The following is a 24,285-nucleotide window of genomic DNA, read 5'->3' on the forward strand; positions in this document are numbered from 1 at the left end:
GGGACCAAGAGCGAGAGCTAAATCAAGAGCGAGAGCGAGAGCGGGACCAAGAGCGAGAGCTAAATCAAGAGCGAGAGCGGGACCAAGAGCGAGAGCTAAATCAGGAACGAGAGCGGGACCGAGAGCGAGAGCGGGACCGAGACCGAGAGCTAAATCGAGAGCGAGACCGAGAGCTAAATCAAGAGCGAGAGCTAAATCAAGAGCGAGAGCTAAATCAAGAGCGAGAGCTAAATCAAGAGCAAGAGCGAGAGCGGGACCAAGAGCGAGAGCGGGACCAAGAGCGAGAGCGGGACCAAGAGCGAGAGCGGGACCAAGAGCGAGAGCGGGACCAAGAGCGAGAGCGGGACCAAGAGCGAGAGCGGGACCAAGAGCGAGAGCTAAAATCGACAGCGAGAGCTAAAATCGAGAGCAAGAGCGAAACCGAGAGCAAGAGCGAAACCGAGAGCAAGAGCGAAACCGAGAGCAAGAGCGAAACCGAGAGCAAGAGCGAAAGCTAAATCAAGAACAAGAGCGAGAGCGAGACCGAAACCGAGAGCGAGAGCGAGAGCTAAATCAAGAGCGAGACCGAGAGCTAAATCAAGAGCGAGACCGAGAGCTAAATCAGGAACATGAGCGAGAGCTAAATCAAGAGCGAGACAGAGAGCTAAATGAGGAACAAGACCAAGAGCTAAATCAAGACCGAGAGCGAGAGCTAAATCAAGACCGAAAGCGAGACTGAGAGCTAAAATCAAGAGCGAAAGCTAAAATCAAGAGCGAAAGCTAAAATCAAGAGCGAAAGCTAAAATCAAGAGCGAAAGCTAAAATCAAGAGCGAAAGCTAAAATCAAGAGCGAAAGCTAAAATCAAGAGCGAGAGCTAAATCGAGAGCGAAACCGAGCGAGAAACCGAGCGAGAAATCGAGAGCGAAACCGAGCGAGAAACCGAGAGCGAAACCGAGAGCGAAACCGAAACCGAGAGCGAAACCGAGACCGAAAGCCGGACCGAGACCGAAACCGAGAGCGAGAGCTAAATCAAGAACAGCGAGACCGAGAGCTAAATCAAGAACAAGAGTGAGACAGAGACCAAGAGCAAGAGCGAGAGTGAGAGCTAAATCAAGAACAGCGAGACCGAGAGCTAAATCGAGACCAAGAGCGAGACCAAGAGCGAGACCAAGAGCTAAATCAAGAGCGAGACCGAGAGCTAAATCAAGAGCGAAAGCGAGACCGAGAGCGAGACCAAGAGCGAGACCGAGACCGAGAGCGAGACCGAGAGCAAGACCGAGAGCGAGACCAAGAGCGAGACCGAGAGCGAGACCAAGAGCTAAATCAAGAGCGAAAGCGAGACCGAGACCAAGAGCGAGACAAAGAGCAAGATCAAGAGCGAGATCAAAATCGAGAGCTAAAGCGAGAGCCAGAGCTAAAGCGAGAGCCAGAGCTAAAGCGAGAGCCAGAGCTAAAGCGAGAGCCAGAGCTAAAGCGAGAGCCAGAGCTAAAGCGAGAGCCAGAGCTAAAGCGAGAGCCAGAGCTAAAGCGAGAGCCAGAGCGAGAGCCAGAGCGAGAGCCAGAGCGAGACCCAGAGCGAGACCCAGAGCGAGACCCAGAGCGAGACCCAGAGCGAGACCCAGAGCGAGACCCAGAGCGAGACCCAGAGCGAGACCAAGAGCGAGACCAAGAGCGAGACCTAAATCAAGAGCGAGAGCTAAATCAAGAGCGAGAGCTAAATCAAGAGCGAGAGCTAAATCAGGAACATGAACGAGAGCTAAATCAAGAGCGAGACCGAGAGCTAAATCAAGACCAAGAGCGAGAGCTAAATCAAGACCAAGAGCGAGAGCTAAATCAAGAGCGGGAGCGGGAGCAAGAGCGAGAGCGGGAGCGGGAGCAAGAGCGAGAGCGAGAGCGGGAGCAAGAGCGAGAGCGAGAGCGGGAGCGGGAGCAAGAGCGGGAGCAAGAGCGGGAGCAAGAGCGGGAGCAAGAGCGAGAGCGGGAGCAAGAGCGAGAGCGGGAGCAAGAGCGAGAGCGAGAGCGGGAGCAAGAGCGAGAGCGGGAGCAAGAGCGAGAGCGAGAGCGGGAGCAAGAGAGCTAAATCGAGAGCAAGAGCTAAAGCGAGACCGAGACCAAGAGCGAGAGCGAGAGCTAAATCAAGAGCGAGAGCTAAATCAAGAGCGAGAGCTAAAGCGAGACCCAGAGCTAAAGCGAGACCGAGACCGAGAGCGAGACCCAGAGCGAGACCCAGAGCGAGACCAAGAGCGAGACCAAGAGCGAGACCAAGAGCGAGACCTAAATCAAGAGCGAGAGCTAAATCAAGAGCGAGAGCTAAATCAAGAGCGAGAGCTAAATCAGGAACATGAACGAGAGCTAAATCAAGAGCGAGACCGAGAGCTAAATCAAGACCAAGAGCGAGAGCTAAATCAAGACCAAGAGCGAGAGCTAAATCAAGACCAAGAGCGAGAGCTAAATCAAGACCAAGAGCGAGAGCTAAATCAAGACCAAGAGCGAGAGCTAAATCAAGACCAAGAGCGAGAGCTAAATCAAGACCAAGAGCGAGAGCTAAATCAAGAGCAAGAGCGAGACTGAGAGCGAGAGCTAAATCAAGAGCAAGAGCGAGACTGAGAGCGAGAGCTAAATCAAGAGCAAGAGCGAGACTGAGAGCTAAATCGAGAGCGAGACCGAGAGCGAGAGCGGGACCAAGAGCGAGAGCGAGACCAAGAGCGAGAGCGGGACCAAGAGCGAGAGCGAGAGCGAGAGCGAGACCAAGAGCGAGACCAAGAGCGAGAGCTAAATCAAGAGCGAGAGCGAGACCAAGAGCGAGAGCGAGAGCGAGAGCTAAATCAAGAGCGAGACCAAGAGCGAGACAGAGCGAGAGCGAGAGCTAAATCAAGAGCGAGACCAAGAGCGAGACCGAGAGCGAGAGCGAGAGCGAGACCAAGAGCGAGACCGAGAGCTAAATCGAGAGCGAGACCAAGAGCGAGAGCGAGAGCAAGTGCGAGACCAAGAGCTAAAGAGCGAGACCGAGACCAAGAGCTAAAGAGCGAGACCGAGACCAAGAGCTAAAGAGCGAGACCGAGACCGAGACCGAGAGCGAGACAGAGCGAGACCGAGAGCTAAATCAAGAGCGAGACCAAGAGCGAGACCAAGAGCTAAATCGAGAGCGAGACCAAGAGCGAGACAGAGCGAGACCGAGAGCTAAATCAAGAGCGAGACCAAGAGCGAGACCAAGAGCTAAATCAAGAGCGAGACCAAGAGCGAGACCAAGAGCTAAATCAAGAGCGAGACCAAGAGCGAGACCGAGAGCGAGACCGAGAGCGAGACCAAGAGCGAGAGCGAGAGCGAGAGCAAGAGCGAGAGCAAGAGCAAGAGCAAGAGCAAGAGCAAGAGCGAGACCAAGAGCAAGAGCGAGACCAAGAGCAAGAGTGAGACCAAGAGCAAGAGCGAGACCAAGAGCAAGAGCGAGACCAAGAGCAAGAGCGAGACCAAGAGCAAGAGCGAGACCAAGAGCAAGAGCGAGACCAAGAGCGAGACCAAGAGCGAGAGCTAAAATCAAGAGCAAGAGCTAAATCAAGAACAAGAGCGAGAGCTAAATCAAGCGCAAGAGCGAGAGCGGGACCAAGAGCGAGAGCGAGACCAAGAGCGAGAGCGAGACCAAGAGCGAGACCAAGAGCGAGACCAAGACCGCGACCAAGAGCGAGACCAAGAGCGAGAGCTAAAATCAAGAGCGAGACCAAGAGCGAGAGCTAAAATCAAGACCAAGAGCGAGAGCTAAATCAAGACCAAGAGCGAGAGCTAAATCAAGACCAAGAGCGAGAGCTAAATCAAGAGCGAGACCGAGAGCGAGACCAAGAGCGAGACCAAGAGCGAGAGCTAAAATCAAGAGCGAGAGCTAAATCAAGACCAAGAGCGAGAGTGAGACCGAGAGCGAGACCGAGAGCTAAATCAGGAACAAGAGCGAGAGCTAAATCAAGAGCGAGACCGAGAGCTAAATCGAGAGCGAGACCGAGACCGAGAGCTAAATCGAGAGCGAGAGCTAAATCGAGACCAAGAGCGAGAGCTAAATCAAGAGCGAGACCAAGAGCGAGACCAAGACCAAGAGCGAGAGCTAAATCGAGAGCGAGACCAAGAGCGAGACCAAGACCGAGACCGAGAGCTAGACCGAGACCGAGACCGAGACCAAGAGCGAGACCGAGACCAAGAGCGAGACCAAGAGCGAGACCAAGAGCGAGACCAAGAGCGAGACCAAGACCAAGAGCGAGACCGAGAGCGAGACCGAGAGCGAGAGCGAGACCAAGAGCGAGAGCTAAAATCAAGAGCGAGAGCTAAATCAAGAGCGAGAGCGAGAGCTAAATCGAGACCAAGAGCGAGAGCTAAATCGAGACCGAGAGCGAGAGCTAAATCGAGACCGAGACCGAGACCGAGAGCTAGACCGAGACCGAGAGCAAGACCAAGACCGAGAGCGAGACCGAGAGCAAGACCAAGAGCGAGAGCGAGACCAAGACCGAGAGCGAGACCAAGACCGAGACCGAGAGCGAGACCAAGACCAAGAGCGAGACCGAGACCAAGAGCGAGAGCGAGAGCTAAATCAGGAACATGACCGAGAGCTAAATCAAGAGCGAGAGTGGGACCAAGAGCGAGAGCTAAATCAAGAGCGAGAGCGGGACCAAGAGCGAGAGCTAAATCAAGAGCGAGAGCGGGACCAAGAGCCAGAGCTAAATCAAGAGCGAGAGCGGGACCAAGAGCGAGAGCTAAATCAAGAGCGAGAGCGAGAGCGGGACCAAGAGCGAGAGCTAAATCAAGAGCGAGAGCGAGAGCGGGACCAAGAGCGAGAGCTAAATCAAGAGCGAGAGCGAGAGCGGGACCAAGAGCCAGAGCTAAATCAAGAGCGAGAGCGGGACCAAGAGCGAGAGCTAAATCAAGAGCGAGAGCGAGAGCGGGACCAAGAGCGAGAGCTAAATCAAGAGCGAGACCGAGACCGGGACCGAGAGCGAGAGCGGGACCGAGAGCGAGAGCGGGACCGAGAGCGAGAGCGGGACCAGAGCGAGAGCCTAAATCAAGAGCGAGAGCTAAAATCAAGAGCGAGAGCTAAAATCAAGAGCGAGAGCTAAAATCAAGAGCGAGAGCTAAAATCAAGAGCGATTGCGAAAGCGAGAGCGAACGAGAGTGAGCGAGAGCGAGACCAAGAGCGAGACCAAGACCAAGAGCGAGAGCTAAATCAGGAACATGAGCGAGAGCTAAATCAAGAGCGAGAGCGGGACCGAGAGCGGGACCGAGAGCGAGACCGAGAGCGGGACCGAGAGCGAGAGCTAAATCAAGAGCGAGAGCTAAAATCGAGAGCGAGAGCTAAAATCGAGAGCGAGAGCTAAAATCGAGAGCGAGAGCTAAAATCGAGAGCGAAACCGAGAGCGAGAGCGAAACCGAGAGCAAGAGCGAAACCGAGAGCGAGAACAAGAGCGAAAGCTAAATCAAGAACAAGAGCGAGAGCGAGACCGAAACCGAGAGCGAGAGCGAAACCAAGAACGAGAGCTGAGACCGAGAGCTGAGACCGAGAGCTGAGACCGAGAGCTGAGACCGAGAGCTGAGACCGAGAGCTGAGACCGAGAGCTAAATCAAGAGCGAGACCGAGAGCTAAATCAAGAGCGAGACCGAGAGCTAAATCAAGAGCGAGACCGAGAGCTAAATCAAGAGCGAGACCGAGAGCTAAATCGAGAGCGAGACCAAGAGTGAGAGCGAGACCAAGAGTGAGAGCGAGACCAAGAGCGAGAGCGAGACCGAGAGCGAGACCAAGACCAAGAGCGAGACCAAGAGCGAGAGCGAGACCAAGAGCGAGAGCGAGACCAAGAGCGAGAGCGAGACCGAGACCGAGAGCGAGAGCGAGACCAAGAGCGAGACCTAAATCAAAAGCGAGAGCGAGAGCTAAATCAAGAGCGAGAGCTAAATCAAGAGCGAGAGCGAGAGCTAAATCAGGAACATGAGCGAGAGCTAAATCAAGAGCGAGACCGAGAGCGAGAGCTAAATCAAGAGCGAAAGCGAGACCGAGAGCTAAATCAAGCGCAAGAGCGAGAGCGGGACCAAGAGCGAGAGCGGGACCAAGAGCGGGACCAAGAGCGAGACCGAGAGCGAGACCGAGACCAAGAGCGAGAGCGAGACCGAGACCGAGACCGAGAGCTAAAATCAAGAGCGAGAGCTAAATCAAGACCAAGAGCGAGAGCTAAATCGAGACCAAGAGCGAGAGCTAAATCGAGACCAAGAGCGAGAGCTAAATCGAGACCGAGAGCGAGAGCTAAATCGAGACCGAGAGCGAGAGCTAAATCGAGACCGAGAGCGAGAGCAAGACCAAGACCGAGACCGAGACCGAGACCGAGACCAAGACCGAGAGCGAGACCAAGACCAAGAGCGAGAGCGAGAGCTAAATCAGGAACATGACCGAGAGCTAAATCAAGAGCGAGAGCGAGAGCGGGACCAAGAGCCAGAGCTAAATCAAGAGCGAGAGCGAGAGCGGGACCAAGAGCCAGAGCTAAATCAAGAGCGAGAGCGAGACCAAGAGCCAGAGCTAAATCAAGAGCGAGAGCGGGACCAAGAGCGAGAGCTAAATCAAGAGCGAGAGCGAGAGCTAAAATCAAGAGCGAGACCGAGACTGAGAGCTAAAGAGCGAGAGCGAGACCAAGAGCGAGACCAAGAGCGAGAGCTAAAAGAAGGAGAGCGAGAGTTAAATCAAGAGCGAGAGTTAAATCAAGAGCGGGACCGAGAGCGAGAGCGGGACCGGGACCGAGAGCGAGAGCGGGACCGGGACCGAGAGCGAGAGCGGGACCGAGAGCGAGAGCGGGACCGAGAGCGAGAGCTAAATCAAGAGCGAGAGCGAGAGCTAAATCAAGAGCGAGAGCGAGAGCTAAATCAAGAGCGAGAGCGAGAGCTAAATCAAGAGCGAGAGCTAAATCAAGAGCGAGAGCGAGAGCTAAATCAAGAGCGAGAGCGAGAGCTAAATCAAGACCGAGAGCTAAATCAAGACCGAGAGCTAAATCAAGACCAAGAGCGAGAGCTAAATCAAGACCAAGACCGAGAGCTAAATCAAGACCAAGACCGAGAGCTAAATCAAGACCGAGAGCGAGACCGAGAGCGAGACCAAGAGCGAGACCAAGAGCGAGACCAAGAGCGAGACCAAGAGCGAGAGCTAAATCAAGACCAAGAGCGAGAGCTAAATCAAGACCGAGAGGGAGACCGAGACCGAGAGCGAGACCGAAAATGAGAGCTAAATCAAGAGCGGGAGCGAGAGCGGGAGCGAGAGCGAGACCAAGAGCGAGACCAAGAGCGAGACCAAGAGCGAGACCAAGAGCGAGAGCGAGACCAAGAGCGAGAGCTAAAATCAAGAGCGAGACCAAGACCAAGAGCGAGAGCTAAATCAAGAGCGAGAGCTAAAATCAAGAGCGAAACCGAGAACAAGAGCGAAAGCTAAATCAAGACCAAGAGCGAGACCAAGAGCGAGACCAAGAGCGAGACCAAGAGCGAGACCAAGAGCGAGACCAAGACCGAGACCGAGAGCGAGACCGAGAGCTAAATCGAGACCAAGAGCTAAATCGAGAGCGAGAGCGAGACCAAGACCGAGAGCGAGACCAAGACCGAGAGCGAGACCAAGACCGAGAGCGAGACCAAGACCGAGAGCGAGACCAAGAGCGAGAGCGAGACCAAGAGCGAGACCAAGAGCGAGAGCGAGACCAAGAGCGAGAGCTAAAATCAAGAGCGAGAGCTAAAATCAAGAGCGAGAGCGAAACCGAGCGAGAAACCGAGAGCGAGACCGAAACCGAGAGCGAAACCGAGGGCGAAACCGAGAGCGAAACCGAGAGCGAAAGCCGGAGCAAGACCGAGAGCGAGACCGAGAGCTAAATCAAGAGCGAGAGCGGGACCAAGAGCGAGAGCGGGACCAAGAGCGAGAGCGGGACCAAGAGCGAGAGCGGGACCAAGAGCGAGAGCGGGACCAAGAGCGAGAGCGGGACCAAGAGAGCTAAATCAAGAGCGAGAGCGAGACCAAGAGAGCTAAATCAAGAGCGAGAGCTAAAGCGAGACCGAGACCGAGACCGAGACCGAGAGCGAGACCAAGAGCGAGAGCGAGACCGAGAGCGAGACCGAGAGCGAGACCAAGAGCGAGACCTAAATCAAGAGCGAGAGCTAAATCAAGAGCGAGAGCTAAATCAAGAGCGAGAGCTAAATCAAGAGCGAGAGCAAGAGCGAGAGCTAAAGCGAGACCAAGAGCGAGAGCGAGACCAAGAGCGAGACCAAGAGCGAGACCAAGAGCGAGACCTAAATCAAGAGCGAGAGCGAGAGCTAAATCAAGAGCGAGAGCTAAATCAAGACCGAGAGCGAGAGCCAAATCAAGCGAGACCGAGACCTAAAATTAAGAGCGAGAGCTAAATCGAGAGCGAGAGGTAAATCAAGACCGAGAGCGAGAGCCAAATCAAGCGAGACCGAGACCAAGAGCGAGAGCTAAAATCAAGAGCGAGAGCTAAAATCAAGAGCGAGAGCGAAATCGAGAGCGAGAGCTAAATCAAGAGCGAGAGCTAAATCAAGAGCGAGAGCTAAAGCGAGACCCAGAGCTAAAGCGAGACCCAGAGCTAAAGCGAGACCCAGAGCTAAAGCGAGACCCAGAGCTAAAGCGAGACCCAGAGCTAAAGCGAGACCCAGACCGAGAGCGAGACCAAGAGCGAGAGCGAGACCGAGACCGAGAGCGAGAGCTAAATCAAGAGCGAGAGCGAGAGCTAAATCAAGAGCGAGAGCTAAATCAAGAGAGAGAGCTAAATCAAGAGCGAGAGCTAAATCAAGACCAAGAGCTAGAGCTAAATCAAGACCAAGAGCGAGAGCGAGAGCTAAATCAAGAGCGAAAGCGAGACCAAGAGCGAGAGCGAGAGCTAAATCAAGAGCGAAAGCGAGACCTAAATCAAGAGTGAAAGCGAGACCAAGAGCGAGACCGAGAGCTAAATCAAGAGCGAAAGCGAGAGCGAGACCGAGAGCTAAATCAAGAGCAAGAGCGAGAGCAAGAGCGAGAGCGGGACCAAGAGCAAGAGCGGGACCAAGAGCAAGAGCGGGACCAAGAGCAAGAGCGGGACCAAGAGCAAGAGCGAGAGCGGGACCAAGAGCGAGAGCAAGACCGAGACCAAGAGCGGGACCAAGAGCGAGAGCGAGAGCTAAAATCGAGAGCGAGAGCTAAAATCGAGAGCGAGAGCTAAAATCGAGAGCGAGAGCTAAAATCGAGAGCGAGAGCTAAAATCGAGAGCGAGAGCTAAAATCGAGAGCGAGAGCTAAAATCGAGAGCGAGAGCTAAAATCAAAAGCGAGAGCTAAAATCAAGAGCGAGAGCTAAAATCAAGAACGAGAGCGAACGAGAGCGAACGAGAGCGAACGAGAGCGAACGAGAGCGAACGAGAGCGAACGAGAGCGAGACCGAGAGCTAAATGAAGGAGAGCGAGAGCTAAAATCAAGAGCGAGAGCGAAAGCGAGAGCGAACGAGAGCGAACGAGAGCGAGAGCGAAACCGAGACCGAGACCGAGAGCTAAATGAAGAAGGAGAGCGAGAGCTAAAATCGAGAGCGAAAGCGAGAGCGAAAGCGAGAGCGAACGAGACCAAGAGCGAGACCAAGAGCAAGAGCGAGAGAGAGAGCGAGAGTTAAATGAAGAAGGAGAGCGAGAGTTAAATGAAGAGCGAGAGTTAAATCAAGAGCGGGACCGAGAGCGGGACCGAGAGCTAAATCAAGAGCGAGAGCGGGACCGAGAGCGAGATCAAAATCAAGAGCGAAAGCGAGACCGAGAGCGAGATCAAAATCAAGAGCGAGACCGAGAGCTAAATCAAGAGCGAGACCGAGAGCTAAATCAAGAGCGAGACCGAGAGCTAAATCAAGAGCGAGACCGAGAGCTAAATCAAGAGAGAGACCGAGAGCTAAATCAAGAGCGAGACCGAGACCAAGAGCGAGAGTGAAAGCGAGAGCGAGAACTAAATCAAGAGCGAGAGCGAGAAGAGCGAGATCAAAATAAAGAGCGAGACCGAGAGCTAAATCAAGAGCGAGACCGAGAGCGGGAGCGAGAGCGAGAGCGGGAGCGAGAGCGGGAGCGAGAGCGGGAGCGAGAGCGGGAGCGAGAGCGGGAGCGAGAGCGAGAGCGAGAGCGAGAGCGAGACCAAGAGCGAGAGCTAAATCAAGAGCGAGAGCTAAATCAAGAGCGAGAGCTAAATCAAGAGCGAGAGCTAAATCAAGAGCGAGAGCTAAATCAAGAGCGAGAGCTAAATCAAGAGCGAGAGCTAAATCAAGAGCGAGAGCTAAATCAAGAGCGAGAGCTAAATCAAGAGCGAGAGCTAAATCAAGAGCGAGAGCGAGAGCTAAATCAAGAGCGAGAGCTAAATCAAGAGCGAGAGGTAAATCGAGACCCAGAGCTAAAGCGAGATCGAGAGCTAAAGCGAGAGCGAGAGCTAAAGCGAGAGCGAGAGCTAAATCAAGAGCGAGAGCTAAATCAAGAGCGAGGGCTAAATCAAGAGCGAGAGCTAAATCAAGAGCGAGGGCTAAATCAAGAGCGAGAGCTAAATCAAGAGCGAGAGCTAAATCAAGAGCGAGAGCGAGAGCTAAATCAAGAGCGAGAGCTAAATCAAGAGCGAGAGGTAAATCGAGACCCAGAGCTAAAGCGAGAGCGAGAGCTAAAGCGAGAGCGAGAGCTAAATCGAGACCCAGAGCTAAAGCGAGAGCGAGAGCTAAAATCAAGAGCGAGAGCGAAATCGAGAGCGAGAGCTAAAATCAAGAGCGAGAGCTAAAATCAAGAGCGAGAGCGAAATCGAGACCCAGAGCTAAAGCGAGACCCAGAGCTAAAGCGAGACCCAGACCGAGAGCGAGACCAAGAGCGAGACCGAGACCGAGAGCGAGAGCTAAATCAAGAGCGAGAGCGAGAGCTAAATCAAGAGCGAGAGCTAAATCAAGAGAGAGAGCTAAATCAAGAGCGAGAGCTAAATCAAGAGAGAGAGCTAAATCAAGAGCGAGAGCTAAATCAAGAGCGAGAGCTAGAGCTAAATCAAGACCAAGAGCGAGAGCGAGAGCTAAATCAAGAGCGAAAGCGAGACCAAGAGCGAGAGCGAGAGCTAAATCAAGAGCGAAAGCGAGACCTAAATCAAGAGTGAAAGCGAGACCAAGAGCGAGACCGAGAGCTAAATCAAGAGCGAAAGCGAGACCGAGACCGAGAGCTAAATCAAGAGCAAGAGCGAGACTGAGACCAAGAGCAAGAGCGGGACCAAGAGCAAGAGCGGGACCAAGAGCAAGAGCGAGAGCGGGACCAAGAGCGGGACCAAGAGCAAGAGCGAGAGCGGGACCAAGACCAAGAGCGGGACCAAGAGCGAGAGCGAGAGCTAAAATCGAGAGCGAGAGCTAAAATCGAGAGCGAGAGCTAAAATCGAGAGCGAGAGCTAAAATCGAGAGCGAGAGCTAAAATCGAGAGCGAGAGCTAAAATCGAGAGCGAGAGCTAAAATCAAGAACGAGAGCGAACGAGAGCGAACGAGAGCGAACGAGAGCGAACGAGAGCGAACGAGAGCGAACGAGAGCGAAACCGAGACCGAGACCGAGAGCTAAATGAAGGAGAGCGAGAGCTAAAATCAAGAGCGAGAGCGAAAGCGAGAGCGAACGAGAGCGAACGAGAGCGAGAGCGAAACCGAGACCGAGACCGAGACCGAGACCGAGAGCTAAATGAAGAAGGAGAGCGAGAGCTAAAATCAAGAGCGAGAGCGAAAGCGAGAGCGAACGAGACCAAGAGCGAGACCAAGAGCGAGACCAAGAGCAAGAGCGAGAGAGAGAGCGAGAGTTAAATGAAGAAGGAGAGCGAGAGTTAAATGAAGAGCGAGAGTTAAATCAAGAGCGAGAGCGAGAGCGGGACCGAGAGCGGGACCGAGAGCTAAATCAAGAACGAGAGCGAGACCGAGAGCGAAACCGAGACCGAAACCGAGAGCTAAATCAAGAGCGAGAGCTAAAATCGAGAGCGAGAGCGAGACCGAAAGCGAGAGCGAGACCGAAAGCGAGAGCGAGACCAAGAGCAAGAGCGAGAGCTAAAATCAAGAGCGAGCGCTAAAATCAAGAGCGAGCGCTAAAATCAAGAGCGAGAGCTAAAATCAAGAGCGAGAGCTAAAATCAAGAGCGAGAGCTAAAATCAAGAGCGAGAGCTAAAATCAAGAGCGAGAGCGAAACCGAGCGAGAAACCGAGAGCGAGAGCGAAACCGAGCGAGAAACCGAGAGCGAGAGCGAAAAACCGAGAGCGAGAGCGAGAGCGAAACCGAAACCGAGAGCGAGAGCGAAACCGAGACCGAGAGCGAGAGCTAAATCAAGAACAGCGAGACCGAGAGCTAAATCAAGAGCGAGAGCTAAAATCAAGAGCGAGAGCGAAACCGAGCGAGAAACCGAGAGCGAGAGCGAAACCGAGCGAGAAACCGAGAGCGAGAGCGAAACCGAGCGAGAAACCGAGAGCGAGAGCGAAACCGAGAGAGAAACCGAGAGCGAAACCGAAACCGAGACCGAGAGCAAGAGCTAAATCAAGAGCAAGACCAAGAGCGAGAGCGAGACCGAGACCGAGAGCGAGACCGAGAGCGAGAGCGAGAGCGAGACCGAGAGCGAGACCGAGAGCGAGACCGAGAGCGAGACCGAGAGCGAGACCGAGAGCTAAATCAAGAGCGAGACCGAGAGCTAAATCAAGAGCGAGAGCGAGAGCTAAATCAAGAGCGAGAGCGAGAGCTAAATCAAGAGCAAGAGCGAGACCAAGAGCGAGAGCAAGAGCTAAATCAAGAGCAAGAGCGAGACCAAGAGCGAGACCAAGAGCTAAATCAAGAGCGAGACCGAGAGCAAGACCAAGAGCGAGACCAAGAGCGAGACCGAGACCGAGAGCGAGACCGAGAGCGAGACCGAGAGCGAGAGCGAGATCAAGAGCGAGATCAAAATCGAGAGCTAAATCGAGAGCAAGAGCTAAAGCGAGACCAAGAGCGAGAGCGAGACCTAAGAGCGGGAGCGGGAGCAAGAGCGAGAGCGAGACCTAAGAGCGGGAGCGGGAGCAAGAGCGAGAGCGGGAGCAAGAGCGAGAGCGGGAGCAAGAGCGAGAGCTAAATCAAGAGCCAGAGCTAAATCGAGAGCCAGAGCTAAATCGAGAGCCAGAGCTAAATCGAGAGCCAGAGCTAAATCGAGAGCCAGAGCTAAATCGATACCCAGAGCTAAATCGATACCCAGAGCTAAAGCGAGACCCAGAGCTAAAGCGAGACCCAGAGCTAAAGCGAGACCCAGAGCTAAAGCGAGACCCAGAGCTAAAGCGAGACCCAGAGCTAAAGCGAGACCCAGAGCTAAAGCGAGACCCAGAGCTAAAGCGAGACCCAGAGCTAAAGCGAGACCCAGAGCTAAAGCGAGACCCAGAGCTAAAGCGAGACCCAGAGCTAAAGCGAGACCCAGAGCTAAAGCGAGACCCAGAGCTAAAGCGAGACCCAGAGCTAAAGCGAGACCAAGAGCGAGACCAAGAGCGAGACCAAGAGCGAGACCAAGAGCGAGACCAAGAGCGAGACCAAGAGCGAGACCAAGAGCGAGACCTAAATCAAGAGCGAGACCTAAATCAAGAGCGAGACCTAAATCAAGAGCGAGACCGAGAGCTAAATCAGGAACATGAGCGAGAGCTAAATCAGGAACATGAGCGAGAGCTAAATCAAGAGCGAGAGCGGGAGCAAGAGCGAGAGCGGGAGCAAGAGCGAGAGCGGGAGCAAGAGCGGGAGCAAGAGCGAGAGCAAGAGCGAGAGCAAGAGCGGGAGCAAGAGCGAGAGCAAGAGCGAGAGCGGGAGCAAGAGCGAGAGCGGGAGCAAGAGCGGGAGCGAGAGCAAGAGCGAGAGCGGGAGCAAGAGCGAGAGCGGGAGCAAGAGCGAGACCGAAAGCGAGAGCGAGACCAAGAGCGAGACCGAAAGCGAGAGCGAGACCAAGAGCGAGACCGAAAGCGAGAGCGAGACCAAGAGCGAGAGCTAAATCAAGAGCGAGAGCGAAACCGAGCGAGAAACCGAGAGCGAGAGCGAGAGCGAAACCGAGAGCGAGAGCGAAACCGAGAGCGAGAGCGAAACCGAGAGCGAGAGCGAAACCGAGAGCGAGAGCGAGAGCTAAATCAAGAACAGCGAGACCGAGAGCTAAATCAAGAGCGAGAGCTAAAATCGAGAGCGAGAGCTAAAATCAAGAGCGAGAGTTAAAATCAAGAGCGAGAGCTAAAATCAAGAGCGAGAGCTAAATCAAGAGCGAGAGCTAAATCAAGAGCGAGAGCTAAAATCAAGAGCGAGAGCTAAAATCAAGAGCGAGAGCTAAAATCAAGAGCGAGAGCTAAAATCAAGAGCGAGAGCGAAACCGAGCGAGAAACCGAGAGCGAGAGCGAAACCGAGCGAGAAACCGAGAGCGAGAGCGAGCGAGAAACCGAGAGCGAGAGCGAAACCGAGAGCGAAACCGAGAGCGAAACCGAGAGCTAAATCAAGAGCGAGACCAAGAGCGAGACCAAGAGCGAGACCGAGACCAAGAGCGAGACCAAGAGCGAGACCGAGAGCGAGACCAAGAGCGAGACCAAGAGCGAGAGCGAGAGCTAAATCAAGAGCCAGACCGAGAGCTAAATCAAGAGCGAGACCGAGATCAAAATCAAGAGCGAGACCGAGATCAAAATCAAGAGCGAGACCGAGATCAAAATCAAGAGCGAGAGCTAAATCAAAATCAAGAGCGAGAGCTAAATCAAAATCAAGAGCGAGAGCTAAATCAAGAGCGAGAGCTAAATCAGGAACATGAGCGAGAGCTAAATCGAGAGCGAGACCGAGAGCTAAATCGAGAGCGAGACCCAGAGCTAAATCGAGAGCGAGACCCAGAGCTAAATCGAGAGCGAGACCCAGAGCTAAATCGAGAGCGAGACCCAGAGCTAAATCGAGAGCGAGACCCAGAGCTAAATCAAGAGCGAGAGCTAAATCAGGAACATGAGCGAGAGCTAAATCAAGAGCGAGACCGAGAGCTAAATCAAGAGCGAGAGCGAGAGCTAAATCAGGAACATGAGCGAGAGCTAAATCAAGACCAAGACCAAGAGCGAGAGCTAAATCAAGACCGAGAGCGAGAGCTAAATCAAGACCGAGAGCGAGAGCTAAATCAAGACCGAAAGCGAGACTGAGAGCGAGAGCTAAATCAAGAGCAAGAGCGAGACTGAGAGCAAGAGCGAGAGCAAGAGCAAGAGCGAGAGCGGGAGCAAGAGCGAGAGCGGGAGCAAGAGCGAGAGCGGGAGCAAGAGCGAGAGCGGGACCAAGAGCGAGAGCGGGACCAAGAGCGAGAGCGGGACCAAGAGCGAGAGCGGGACCAAGAGCGAGAGCGGGACCAAGAGCGAGAGCGGGACCAAGAGCGAGAGCGGGACCAAGAGCGAGAGCGGGACCAAGAGCGAGAGCGGGACCTAAATCAAGAGCGAGACCAAGAGCGAGACCAAGAGCGAGACCAAGAGCGAGACCAAGAGCGAGACCAAGAGCGAGACCAAGAGCGAGAGCGAGAGCTAAATGAAGAAGGAGAGCGAGAGCTAAAATCAAGAGCGAGAGTTAAATCAAGAGCGGGACCGAGAGCGAGAGCTAAATCGAGAGCGAGAGCTAAATCAAGAGCGAGAGCTAAATCAAGAGCGAGAGCTAAAATCAAGAGCGAGAGCTAAAATCAAGAGCGAGAGCGAAACCGAGCGAGAAACCGAGAGCGAGAGCGAAACCGAGCGAGAAACCAAGAGCGAGAGCGAAACCGAGCGAGAAACCGAGAGTGAGAGCGAAACCGAGAGCGAGAGCGAAACCGAGAGCGAGAGCGAAACCGAGAGCGAGAGCGAAACCGAGAGCGAGAGCGAAACCGAGAGCGAGAGCGAAACCGAGAGCGAGAGCGAAACCGAGAGCGAAACCGAGACCGAGAGCAAGAGCTAAATCAAGAGCGAGACCAAGAGCGAGACCGAGACCAAGAGCGAGACCAAGAGCGAGACCGAGAGCGAGACCGAGAGCGAGACCGAGAGCGAGACCGAGAGCGAGACCGAGAGCTAAATCAAGAGCGAGACCGAGATCAAAATCAAGAGCGAGACCGAGATCAAAATCAAGAGCGAGACCGAGATCAAAATCAAGAGCGAGACCGAGATCAAAATCAAGAGCGAGACCGAGATCAAAATCAAGAGCGAGACCGAGATCAAAATCAAGAGCGAGAGCGAGATCAAAATCAAGAGCGAGACCAAGATCAAAATCAAGAGCGAGAGCGAGAGCTAAATCAAGAGCGAGAGCTAAATCAGGAACATGAGCGAGAGCTAAATCGAGAGCGAGACCCAGAGCTAAATCGAGAGCGAGACCCAGAGCTAAATCGAGAGCGAGACCCAGAGCTAAATCGAGACCCAGAGCTAAATCGAGAGCGAGACCCAGAGCTAAATCAAGAGCGAGAGCGAGAGCTAAATCAAGAGCGAGAGCGAGAGCTAAATCAAGAGCGAGACCGAGAGCTAAATCAAGAGCGAGAGCGAGAGCTAAATCAGGAACATGAGCGAGAGCTAAATCAAGACCAAGACCGAGAGCGAGAGCTAAATCAAGAGCAAGAGCGAGACTGAGAGCTAAATCAAGAGCAAGAGCGAGACTGAGAGCTAAATCAAGAGCAAGAGCGAGAGCGAGAGCGAGAGCAAGAGCGAGAGCGGGACCAAGAGCGAGAGCGGGACCAAGAGCGAGAGCGGGACCAAGAGCGAGAGCGGGACCAAGAGCGAGAGCGGGACCAAGAGCGAGAGCGGGACCAAGAGCGAGAGCGGGACCAAGAGCGAGAGCGGGACCAAGAGCGAGAGGGGGACCAAGAGCGAGAGGGGGACCAAGAGCGAGAGCGGGACCAAGAGCGAGAGCGGGACCTAAATCGAGAGCGGGACCAAGAGCGAGAGCGAGACCAAGAGCGAGACCAAGAGCGAGAGCGAGACCAAGAGCGAGAGCGAGACCAAGAGCGAGAGCTAAATGAAGAAGGAGAGCGAGAGCTAAAATCAAGAGCGAGAGTTAAATCAAGAGCGGGACCGAGAGCGGGACCGAGAGCGGGAGCGGGACCGAGAGCGGGACCTAAATCAAGAGCGAGAGCGAGAGCTAAATCAAGAGCGAGAGCGAGAGCCAAATCAAGAGCGAGAGCCAAATCAAGAGCGAGAGCTAAATCAAGAGCGAGAGCGAGAGCTAAATCAAGAGCGAGAGCGAGAGCTAAATCAAGAGCGAGAGTGGGAGCGAGAGCGAGAGCGGGAGCGAGAGCGAGAGCGAGAGCTAAATGAAGAACGAGAGCGAGAGCTAAATGAAGAACGAGAGCGAGAGCTAAATGAAGAACGAGAGCGAGAGCTAAATGAAGAACGAGAGCTAAATGAAGAACGAGAGCGAGAGCTAAATGAAGAGCGAGAGCTAAATGAAGGGCGAGGGCGAGAGCTAAATGAAGGGCGAGAGCTAAATGAAGGGCGAGAGCGAGAGCTAAATGAAGGGCGAGAGCGAGAGCTAAATAAAGGGCGAGAGCTAAATGAAGGGCGAGAGCGAGAGCTAAATGAAGGGCGAGAGCGAGAGCTAAATGAAGGGCGAGAGCTAAATGAAGGGCGAGAGCTAAATGAAGGGCGAGAGCTAAATGAAGGGCGAGAGCGAGAGCTAAATGAAGGGCGAGAGCGAGAGCTAAATGAAGGGCGAGAGCTAAATGAAGGGCGAGAGCGAGAGCTAAATGAAGGGCGAGAGCGAGAGCTAAATGAAGGGCGAGAGCGAGAGCTAAATGAAGGGCGAGAGCGAGAGCTAAATGAAGGGCGAGAGCGGGACCGAGGGCGAGAGCGGGACCGAGGGCGAGAACGAGAGCTAAATGAAGAACGAGAGCGAGAGCTAAATGAAGAACGAGAGCGAGAGCTAAATGAAGAGCGAGAGCGAGAGCTAAATCAAGAGCGAGAGCGAGAGCTAAATCAAGAGCGAGAGCAAGAGCGAGAGCGAGAGCGAGAGCGGGACCAAGAGCGAGAGCGAGAGCGGGACCAAGAGCGAGAGCGAGAGCGGGACCAAGAGCGAGAGCGGGACCAAGAGCGAGAGCGGGACCAAGAGCGAGAGCGGGACCAAGAGAGCTAAATCGAGAGCGGGACCAAGAGAGCTAAATCGAGACCGAGAGCTAAATCGAGAGCGAGACCGAGAGCTAAATCGAGACCGAGAGCTAAATCAAGAGCGAGAGCTAAATCAAGAGCGAGAGCTAAATCAAGAGCGAGAGCTAAATCAAGAGCGAGAGCTAAATCAAGAGCGAGAGCTAAATCAAGAGCGAGAGCTAAATCAAGAGCAAGAGCGAGAGCTAAATCAAGAGCGAGAGCTAAATCAAGAGCAAGAGCGAGAGCTAAATCAAGAGCGAGAGCTAAATCGAGAGCGAGAGCAAGAGCGAGAGCGGGACCAAGAGCGAGAGCGGGACCAAGAGCGAGAGCGGGACCAAGAGCGAGAGCGGGACCAAGAGCGAGAGCGGGACCAAGAGCGAGAGCGGGACCAAGAGCGAGAGCGGGACCAAGAGCGAGAGCGGGACCAAGAGGGGACCAAGAGCGAGAGCGGGACCAAGAGCGAGAGCTAAAATCGACAGCGAGAGCTAAAATCGAGAGCGAGAGCGAAACCGAGAGCAAGAGCGAAACCGAGAGCAAGAGCGAAACCGAGAACAAGAGCGAAACCGAGAACAAGAGCGAAAGCTAAATCAAGAACAAGAGCGAGAGCGAGACCGAAACCGAGAGCGAGAGCGAGAGCTAAATCAAGAGCGAGACCGAGAGCTAAATCAAGAGCGAGACCGAGAGCTAAATCAGGAACATGAGCGAGAGCTAAATCAAGAGCGAGACAGAGAGCTAAATGAGGAACAAGACCAAGAGCTAAATCAAGACCAAGACCAAGAGCTAAATCAAGACCGAGAGCGAGAGCTAAATCAAGACCGAAAGCGAGACTGAGAGCTAAATCAAGAGCGAGAGCGGGAGCAAGAGCGAGAGCAAGAGCGAGAGCGGGAGCAAGAGCGAGAGCGGGAGCAAGAGCGAGAGCGGGAGCAAGAGCGAGAGCGGGAGCAAGAGCGAGAGCGAGAGCGGGAGCAAGAGAGCTAAATCGAGAGCAAGAGCTAAAGCGAGACCAAGAGCGAGAGCGAGACCAAGAGCGAGAGCGAGAGCTAAATCAAGAGCGAGAGCTAAATCAAGAGCGAGAGCTAAATCAAGAGCGAGAGCTAAAGCGAGACCCAGAGCTAAAGCGAGACCCAGAGCTAAAGCGAGACCCAGAGCTAAAGCGAGACCCAGAGCGAGACCAAGAGCGAGACCAAGAGCGAGACCAAGAGCGAGACCAAGAGCGAGACCTAAATCAAGAGCGAGAGCTAAATCAGGAACATGAACGAGAGCTAAATCAAGAGCGAGACCGAGAGCTAAATCAGGAACATGAACGAGAGCTAAATCAAGAGCGAGACCGAGAGCTAAATCAAGACCAAGAGCGAGAGCTAAATCAAGACCAAGAGCGAGAGCTAAATCAAGAGCGAGAGCGAGAGCGAGAGCGAGAGCTAAATCAAGACCAAGAGCGAGAGCTAAATCAAGACCAAGAGCGAGAGCTAAATCAAGACCAAGAGCGAGAGCTAAATCAAGAGCAAGAGCGAGACTGAGAGCGAGAGCTAAATCAAGAGCAAGAGCGAGACTGAGAGCGAGAGCTAAATCAAGAGCAAGAGCGAGACTGAGAGCTAAATCGAGAGCGAGACCGAGAGCGAGAGCGGGACCAAGAGCGAGAGCGAGACCAAGAGCGAGAGCGGGACCAAGAGCGAGAGCGAGACCAAGAGCGAGAGCGGGACCAAGAGCGAGACCAAGAGCGAGAGCTAAATCAAGAGCGAGAGCGAGACCAAGAGCGAGAGCGAGAGCGAGAGCTAAATCAAGAGCGAGACCAAGAGCGAGAGCGAGAGCTAAATCAAGAGCGAGACCAAGAGCGAGACCAAGAGCGAGACAGAGCGAGACCGAGAGCGAGAGCGAGACCAAGAGCGAGAGCTAAATCAAGAGCGAGAGCGAGACCAAGAGCGAGACCAAGAGCTAAATCGAGAGCGAGACCAAGAGCGAGAGCAAGTGCGAGACCAAGAGCTAAAGAGCGAGACCGAGACCAAGAGCTAAAGAGCGAGAGCGAGACCAAGAGCTAAAGAGCGAGACCGAGACCGAGAGCGAGACCAAGAGCGAGACCGAGACCGAGAGCGAGACCAAGAGCGAGACCAAGAGCGAGACAGAGCGAGACCGAGAGCTAAATCAAGAGCGAGACCAAGAGCGAGACCAAGAGCTAAATCGAGAGCGAGACCAAGAGCGAGACAGAGCGAGACCGAGAGCTAAATCAAGAGCGAGACCAAGAGCGAGACCGAGAGCGAGACCGAGAGCTAAATCAAGAGCGAGACCGAGAGCGAGACCGAGAGCGAGAGCGAGAGCTAGACCGAGAGCGAGAGCAAGAGCAAGAGCAAGAGCAAGAGCGAGACCAAGAGCAAGAGCGAGACCAAGAGCAAGAGCGAGACCAAGAGCAAGAGCGAGACCAAGAGCAAGAGCGAGACCAAGAGCAAGAGCGAGACCAAGAGCAAGAGCGAGACCAAGACCGCGACCAAGAGCGAGACCAAGAGCGAGACCAAGAGCGAGAGCTAAAATCAAGACCAAGAGCGAGAGCTAAATCAAGACCAAGAGCGAGAGCTAAATCAAGACCAAGAGCGAGAGCTAAATCAAGAGCGAGACCGAGAGCGAGACCAAGAGCGAGAGCTAAAATCAAGAGCGAGAGCTAAATCAAGACCAAGAGCGAGAGCTAAATCAAGACCAAGAGCGAGAGCGAGACCGAGAGCTAAATCAGGAACAAGAGCGAGAGCTAAATCAAGAGCGAGACCGAGAGCTAAATCGAGAGCGAGACCGAGACCGAGAGCTAAATCGAGAGCGAGAGCTAAATCGAGACCAAGAGCGAGAGCTAAATCGAGAGCGAGACCAAGAGCGAGACCAAGACCAAGAGCGAGAGCTAAATCGAGACCGAGAGCGAGACCAAGACTGAGACAGAGAGCTAGACCGAGAGCGAGACCAAGAGCTAGACCGAGAGCGAGACCAAGAGCGAGACCAAGAGCGAGACCAAGAGCGAGACCAAGAGCGAGACCGAGACCGAGAGCGAGACCAAGAGCGAGACCAAGAGCGAGAGCTAAATCAAGAGCGAGAGCTAAATCGAGACCAAGAGCGAGAGCTAAATCGAGACCAAGAGCGAGAGCTAAATCGAGACCGAGAGCGAGAGCTAAATCGAGAGCGAGAGCTAAATCGAGACCGAGACCGAGAGCTAGACCGAGACCGAGAGCAAGACCGAGACCGAGAGCAAGACCGAGACCGAGACCGAGACCGAGAGCGAGAGCGAGACCAAGACCGAGACCGAGACCAAGACCAAGAGCGAGACCGAGACCAAGACCGAGAGCGAGAGCTAAATCAGGAACATGACCGAGAGCTAAATCAAGAGCGAGAGCGGGACCAAGAGCGAGAGCGGGACCAAGAGCGAGAGCTAAATCAAGAGCGAGAGCGGGACCAAGAGCGAGAGCTAAATCAAGAGCGAGAGCGGGACCAAGAGCCAGAGCTAAATCAAGAGCGGGACCAAGAGCGAGAGCTAAATCAAAAGCGAGAGCGAGAGCGGGACCAAGACCGAGAGCTAAATCAAGAGCGAGAGCGAGAGCGGGACCAAGAGCGAGAGCTAAATCGAGAGCGAGAGCGAGAGCGGGACCAAGAGCCAGAGCTAAATCAAGAGCGAGAGCGGGACCAAGAGCGAGAGCTAAATCAAGAGCGAGAGCGAGAGCGGGACCAAGAGCGAGAGCTAAATCAAGAGCGAGACCGAGAGCGGGACCGAGAGCGAGAGCGGGACCGAGAGCGAGAGCGGGACCGAGAGCGAGAGCGGGACCGAGAGCGAGAGCGGGACCGAGAGCGAGAGCGGGACCGAGAGCGGGACCGAGAGCGAGAGCGGGACCAGAGCGAGAGCCTAAATCAAGAGCGAGAGCTAAAATCAAAAGCGAGAGCTAAAATCAAGAGCGAGAGCTAAAATCAAGAGCGAGAGCTAAAATCAAGAGCGATTGCGAAAGCGAGAGCGAACGAGAGTGAGCGAGACCAAGACCAAGAGCGAGAGCTAAATAAGGAACATGAGCGAGAGCTAAATCAAGAGCGAGAGCGAGAGCGGGACCGAGAGTGAGAGCGGGACCGAGAGCGGGACCGAGAGCGGGACCGAGAGCGAGAGCGAGAGCTAAATCAAGAGCGAGAGCTAAAATCAAGAGCGAGAGCTAAAATCGAGAGCGAGAGCTAAAATCGAGAGCGAGAGCTAAAATCGAGAGCGAGAGCTAAAATCGAGAGCGAGAGCTAAAATCGAGAGCAAGAGCGAAACCGAGAGCGAGAACAAGAGCGAAAGCTAAATCAAGAACAAGAGCGAGAGCGAGACCGAGAGCGAGAGCGAAACCAAGAACAAGAGCGAGACCGAGAGCTGAGACCGAGAGCTGAGACCGAGCTAAATCAAGAGCGAGACCGAGACCGAGAGCGAGAGCGAGAGCGAGAGCGAGACCGAGAGCGAGAGCGAGACCGAAAGCGAGAGCGAGAGCGAGAGCGAGACCAAGAGCGAGAGCGAGAGCGAGACCAAGAGCGAGAGCGAGAGCGAGACCAAGAGCGAGAGCGAGACCAAGAGCGAGAGCGAGAGCGAGAGCGAGACCAAGAGCGAGACCGAGACCAAGAGCGAGACCTAAATCAAAAGCGAGAGCGAGAGCGAGAGCTAAATCAAGAGCGAGAGCTAAATCAAGAGCGAGAGCTAAAATCAAGAGCAAGAGCTAAATCAAGCGCAAGAGCGAGAGCGGGACCAAGAGCGAGAGCGAGACCAAGAGCGAGAACGAGACCAAGAGCAAGAGCGAGACCAAGAGCGAGACCAAGAGCGAGACCAAGAGCGAGAGCTAAAATCAAGACCAAGAGCGAGAGCTAAATCAAGACCAAGAGCGAGAGCTAAATCAAGACCAAGAGCGAGAGCTAAATCAAGACCAAGAGCGAGAGCTAAATCAAGAGCGAGACCGAGAGCGAGACCGAGAGCGAGACCAAGAGCGAGAGCTAAAATCAAGAGCGAGAGCTAAATCAAGACCAAGAGCGAGAGCTAAATCAAGACCAAGAGCGAGAGCTAAATCAAGACCAAGAGCGAGAGCGAGACCGAGAGCGAGACCGAGAGCTAAATCAGGAACAAGAGCGAGAGCTAAATCAAGAGCGAGACCGAGAGCTAAATCGAGAGCGAGAGCTAAATCGAGAGCGAGAGCTAAATCGAGACCAAGAGCGAGAGCTAAATCGAGAGCGAGACCAAGAGCGAGACCAAGACCAAGAGCGAGAGCTAAATCGAGACCGAGAGCGAGACCAAGACCGAGACCGAGAGCTAGACCGAGACCGAGAGCGAGACCAAGAGCGAGACCGAGACCAAGAGCGAGACCGAGACCAAGAGCGAGACCGAGAGCGAGACCAAGAGCGAGACCGAGACCAAGAGCGAGACCGAGAGCGAGACCGAGAGCGAGACCGAGACCGAGAGCGAGACCAAGAGCGAGAGCTAAAATCAAGAGCAAGAGCTAAATCAAGACCAAGAGCGAGAGCTAAATCGAGACCGAGAGCGAGAGCTAAATCGAGACCGAGACCGAGAGCTAGACCGAGACCGAGAGCTAGACCGAGACCGAGAGCAAGACCGAGACCGAGAGCGAGACCGAGAGCGAGACCAAGACCGAGAGCGAGACCAAGACCGAGAGCGAGACCAAGACCAAGAGCGAGAGCGAGAGCTAAATCAGGAACATGACCGAGAGCTAAATCAAGAGCGAGAGCTAAATCAAGAGCGAGAGCGGGACCAAGAGCGAGAGCTAAATCAAGAGCAAGAGCGGGACCAAGAGCGAGAGCTAAATCAAGAGCGAGAGCAGGACCAAGAGCGAGAGCTAAATCAAGAGCGAGAGCGGGACCAAGAGCGAGAGCTAAATCAAGAGCGAGAGCGAGAGCGGGACCAAGAGCGAGAGCTAAATCAAGAGCGAGAGCGGGACCAAGAGCCAGAGCTAAATCAAGAGCGAGAGCGGGACCAAGAGCCAGAGCTAAATCAAGAGCGAGAGCGGGACCAAGAGCGAGAGCTAAATCAAGAGCGAGAGCGAGAGCGGGACCAAGAGCGAGAGCTAAATCAAGAGCGAGACCGAGAGCGGGACCGAGAGCGAGAGCGGGACCGAGAGCGAGAGCGGGACCAGAGCGAGAGCGGGACCAGAGCGAGAGCTAAAATCAAGAGCGAGAGCTAAAATCAAGAGCGAGAGCTAAAATCAAGAGCGAGAGCTAAAATCAAGAGCGATT

The 24,285-nt window shown here is 54.2% G+C and overlaps 2 protein-coding genes across 2 annotated transcripts; both read left to right on the forward strand.

Annotated features, from left to right (window-relative positions):
* Positions 1-32: 32 nt before the first annotated feature.
* LOC138467200 (trichohyalin-like) lies at positions 33-10,749 on the forward strand (the record flags this gene model as incomplete). The annotated part of the gene is made up of 8 exons (XM_069607252.1): positions 33-238; positions 867-997; positions 1,255-2,055; positions 4,298-4,634; positions 5,100-5,320; positions 8,474-8,900; positions 9,519-9,923; positions 10,587-10,749. Coding segments are annotated over 8 exons (2,691 nt in total), but the record flags the coding sequence as incomplete, so codon positions are not given.
* A 1,039-nt stretch (positions 10,750-11,788) lies between these two features.
* On the forward strand, positions 11,789-22,443 carry LOC138467201 (trichohyalin-like). The gene is made up of 8 exons (XM_069607253.1): positions 11,789-11,807; positions 13,005-14,130; positions 15,549-15,615; positions 15,763-16,043; positions 16,091-16,163; positions 17,252-17,880; positions 18,839-19,441; positions 22,323-22,443. Exons 1-8 carry the CDS (start codon positions 11,789-11,791, stop codon positions 22,441-22,443), a joined length of 2,919 nt encoding a protein of 972 aa, XP_069463354.1.
* Positions 22,444-24,285: the final 1,842 nt, after the last annotated feature.

The sequence above is a fragment of the Ambystoma mexicanum genome, chromosome 4q (assembly GCF_040938575.1).
Source record: "Ambystoma mexicanum isolate Mex_15411 chromosome 4q, UKY_AmexF1_1, whole genome shotgun sequence".
Lineage (NCBI taxonomy): Eukaryota > Metazoa > Chordata > Amphibia > Caudata > Ambystomatidae > Ambystoma > Ambystoma mexicanum.

Bases quoted from the DNA above. Each gene is read 5' to 3' on its own strand.
- LOC138467201 (XM_069607253.1), top strand. The intron at 16,044-16,090 runs GCGAGACCGAGA...ATCAAAATCAAG, and splicing joins GACCGAGATCAAAATCAAGA to AGCGAGACCGAGATCAAAAT. The intron at 16,164-17,251 runs GCGAGAGCGAGA...GAAGAACGAGAG, and splicing joins GACCGAGATCAAAATCAAGA to CGAGAGCTAAATGAAGAACG.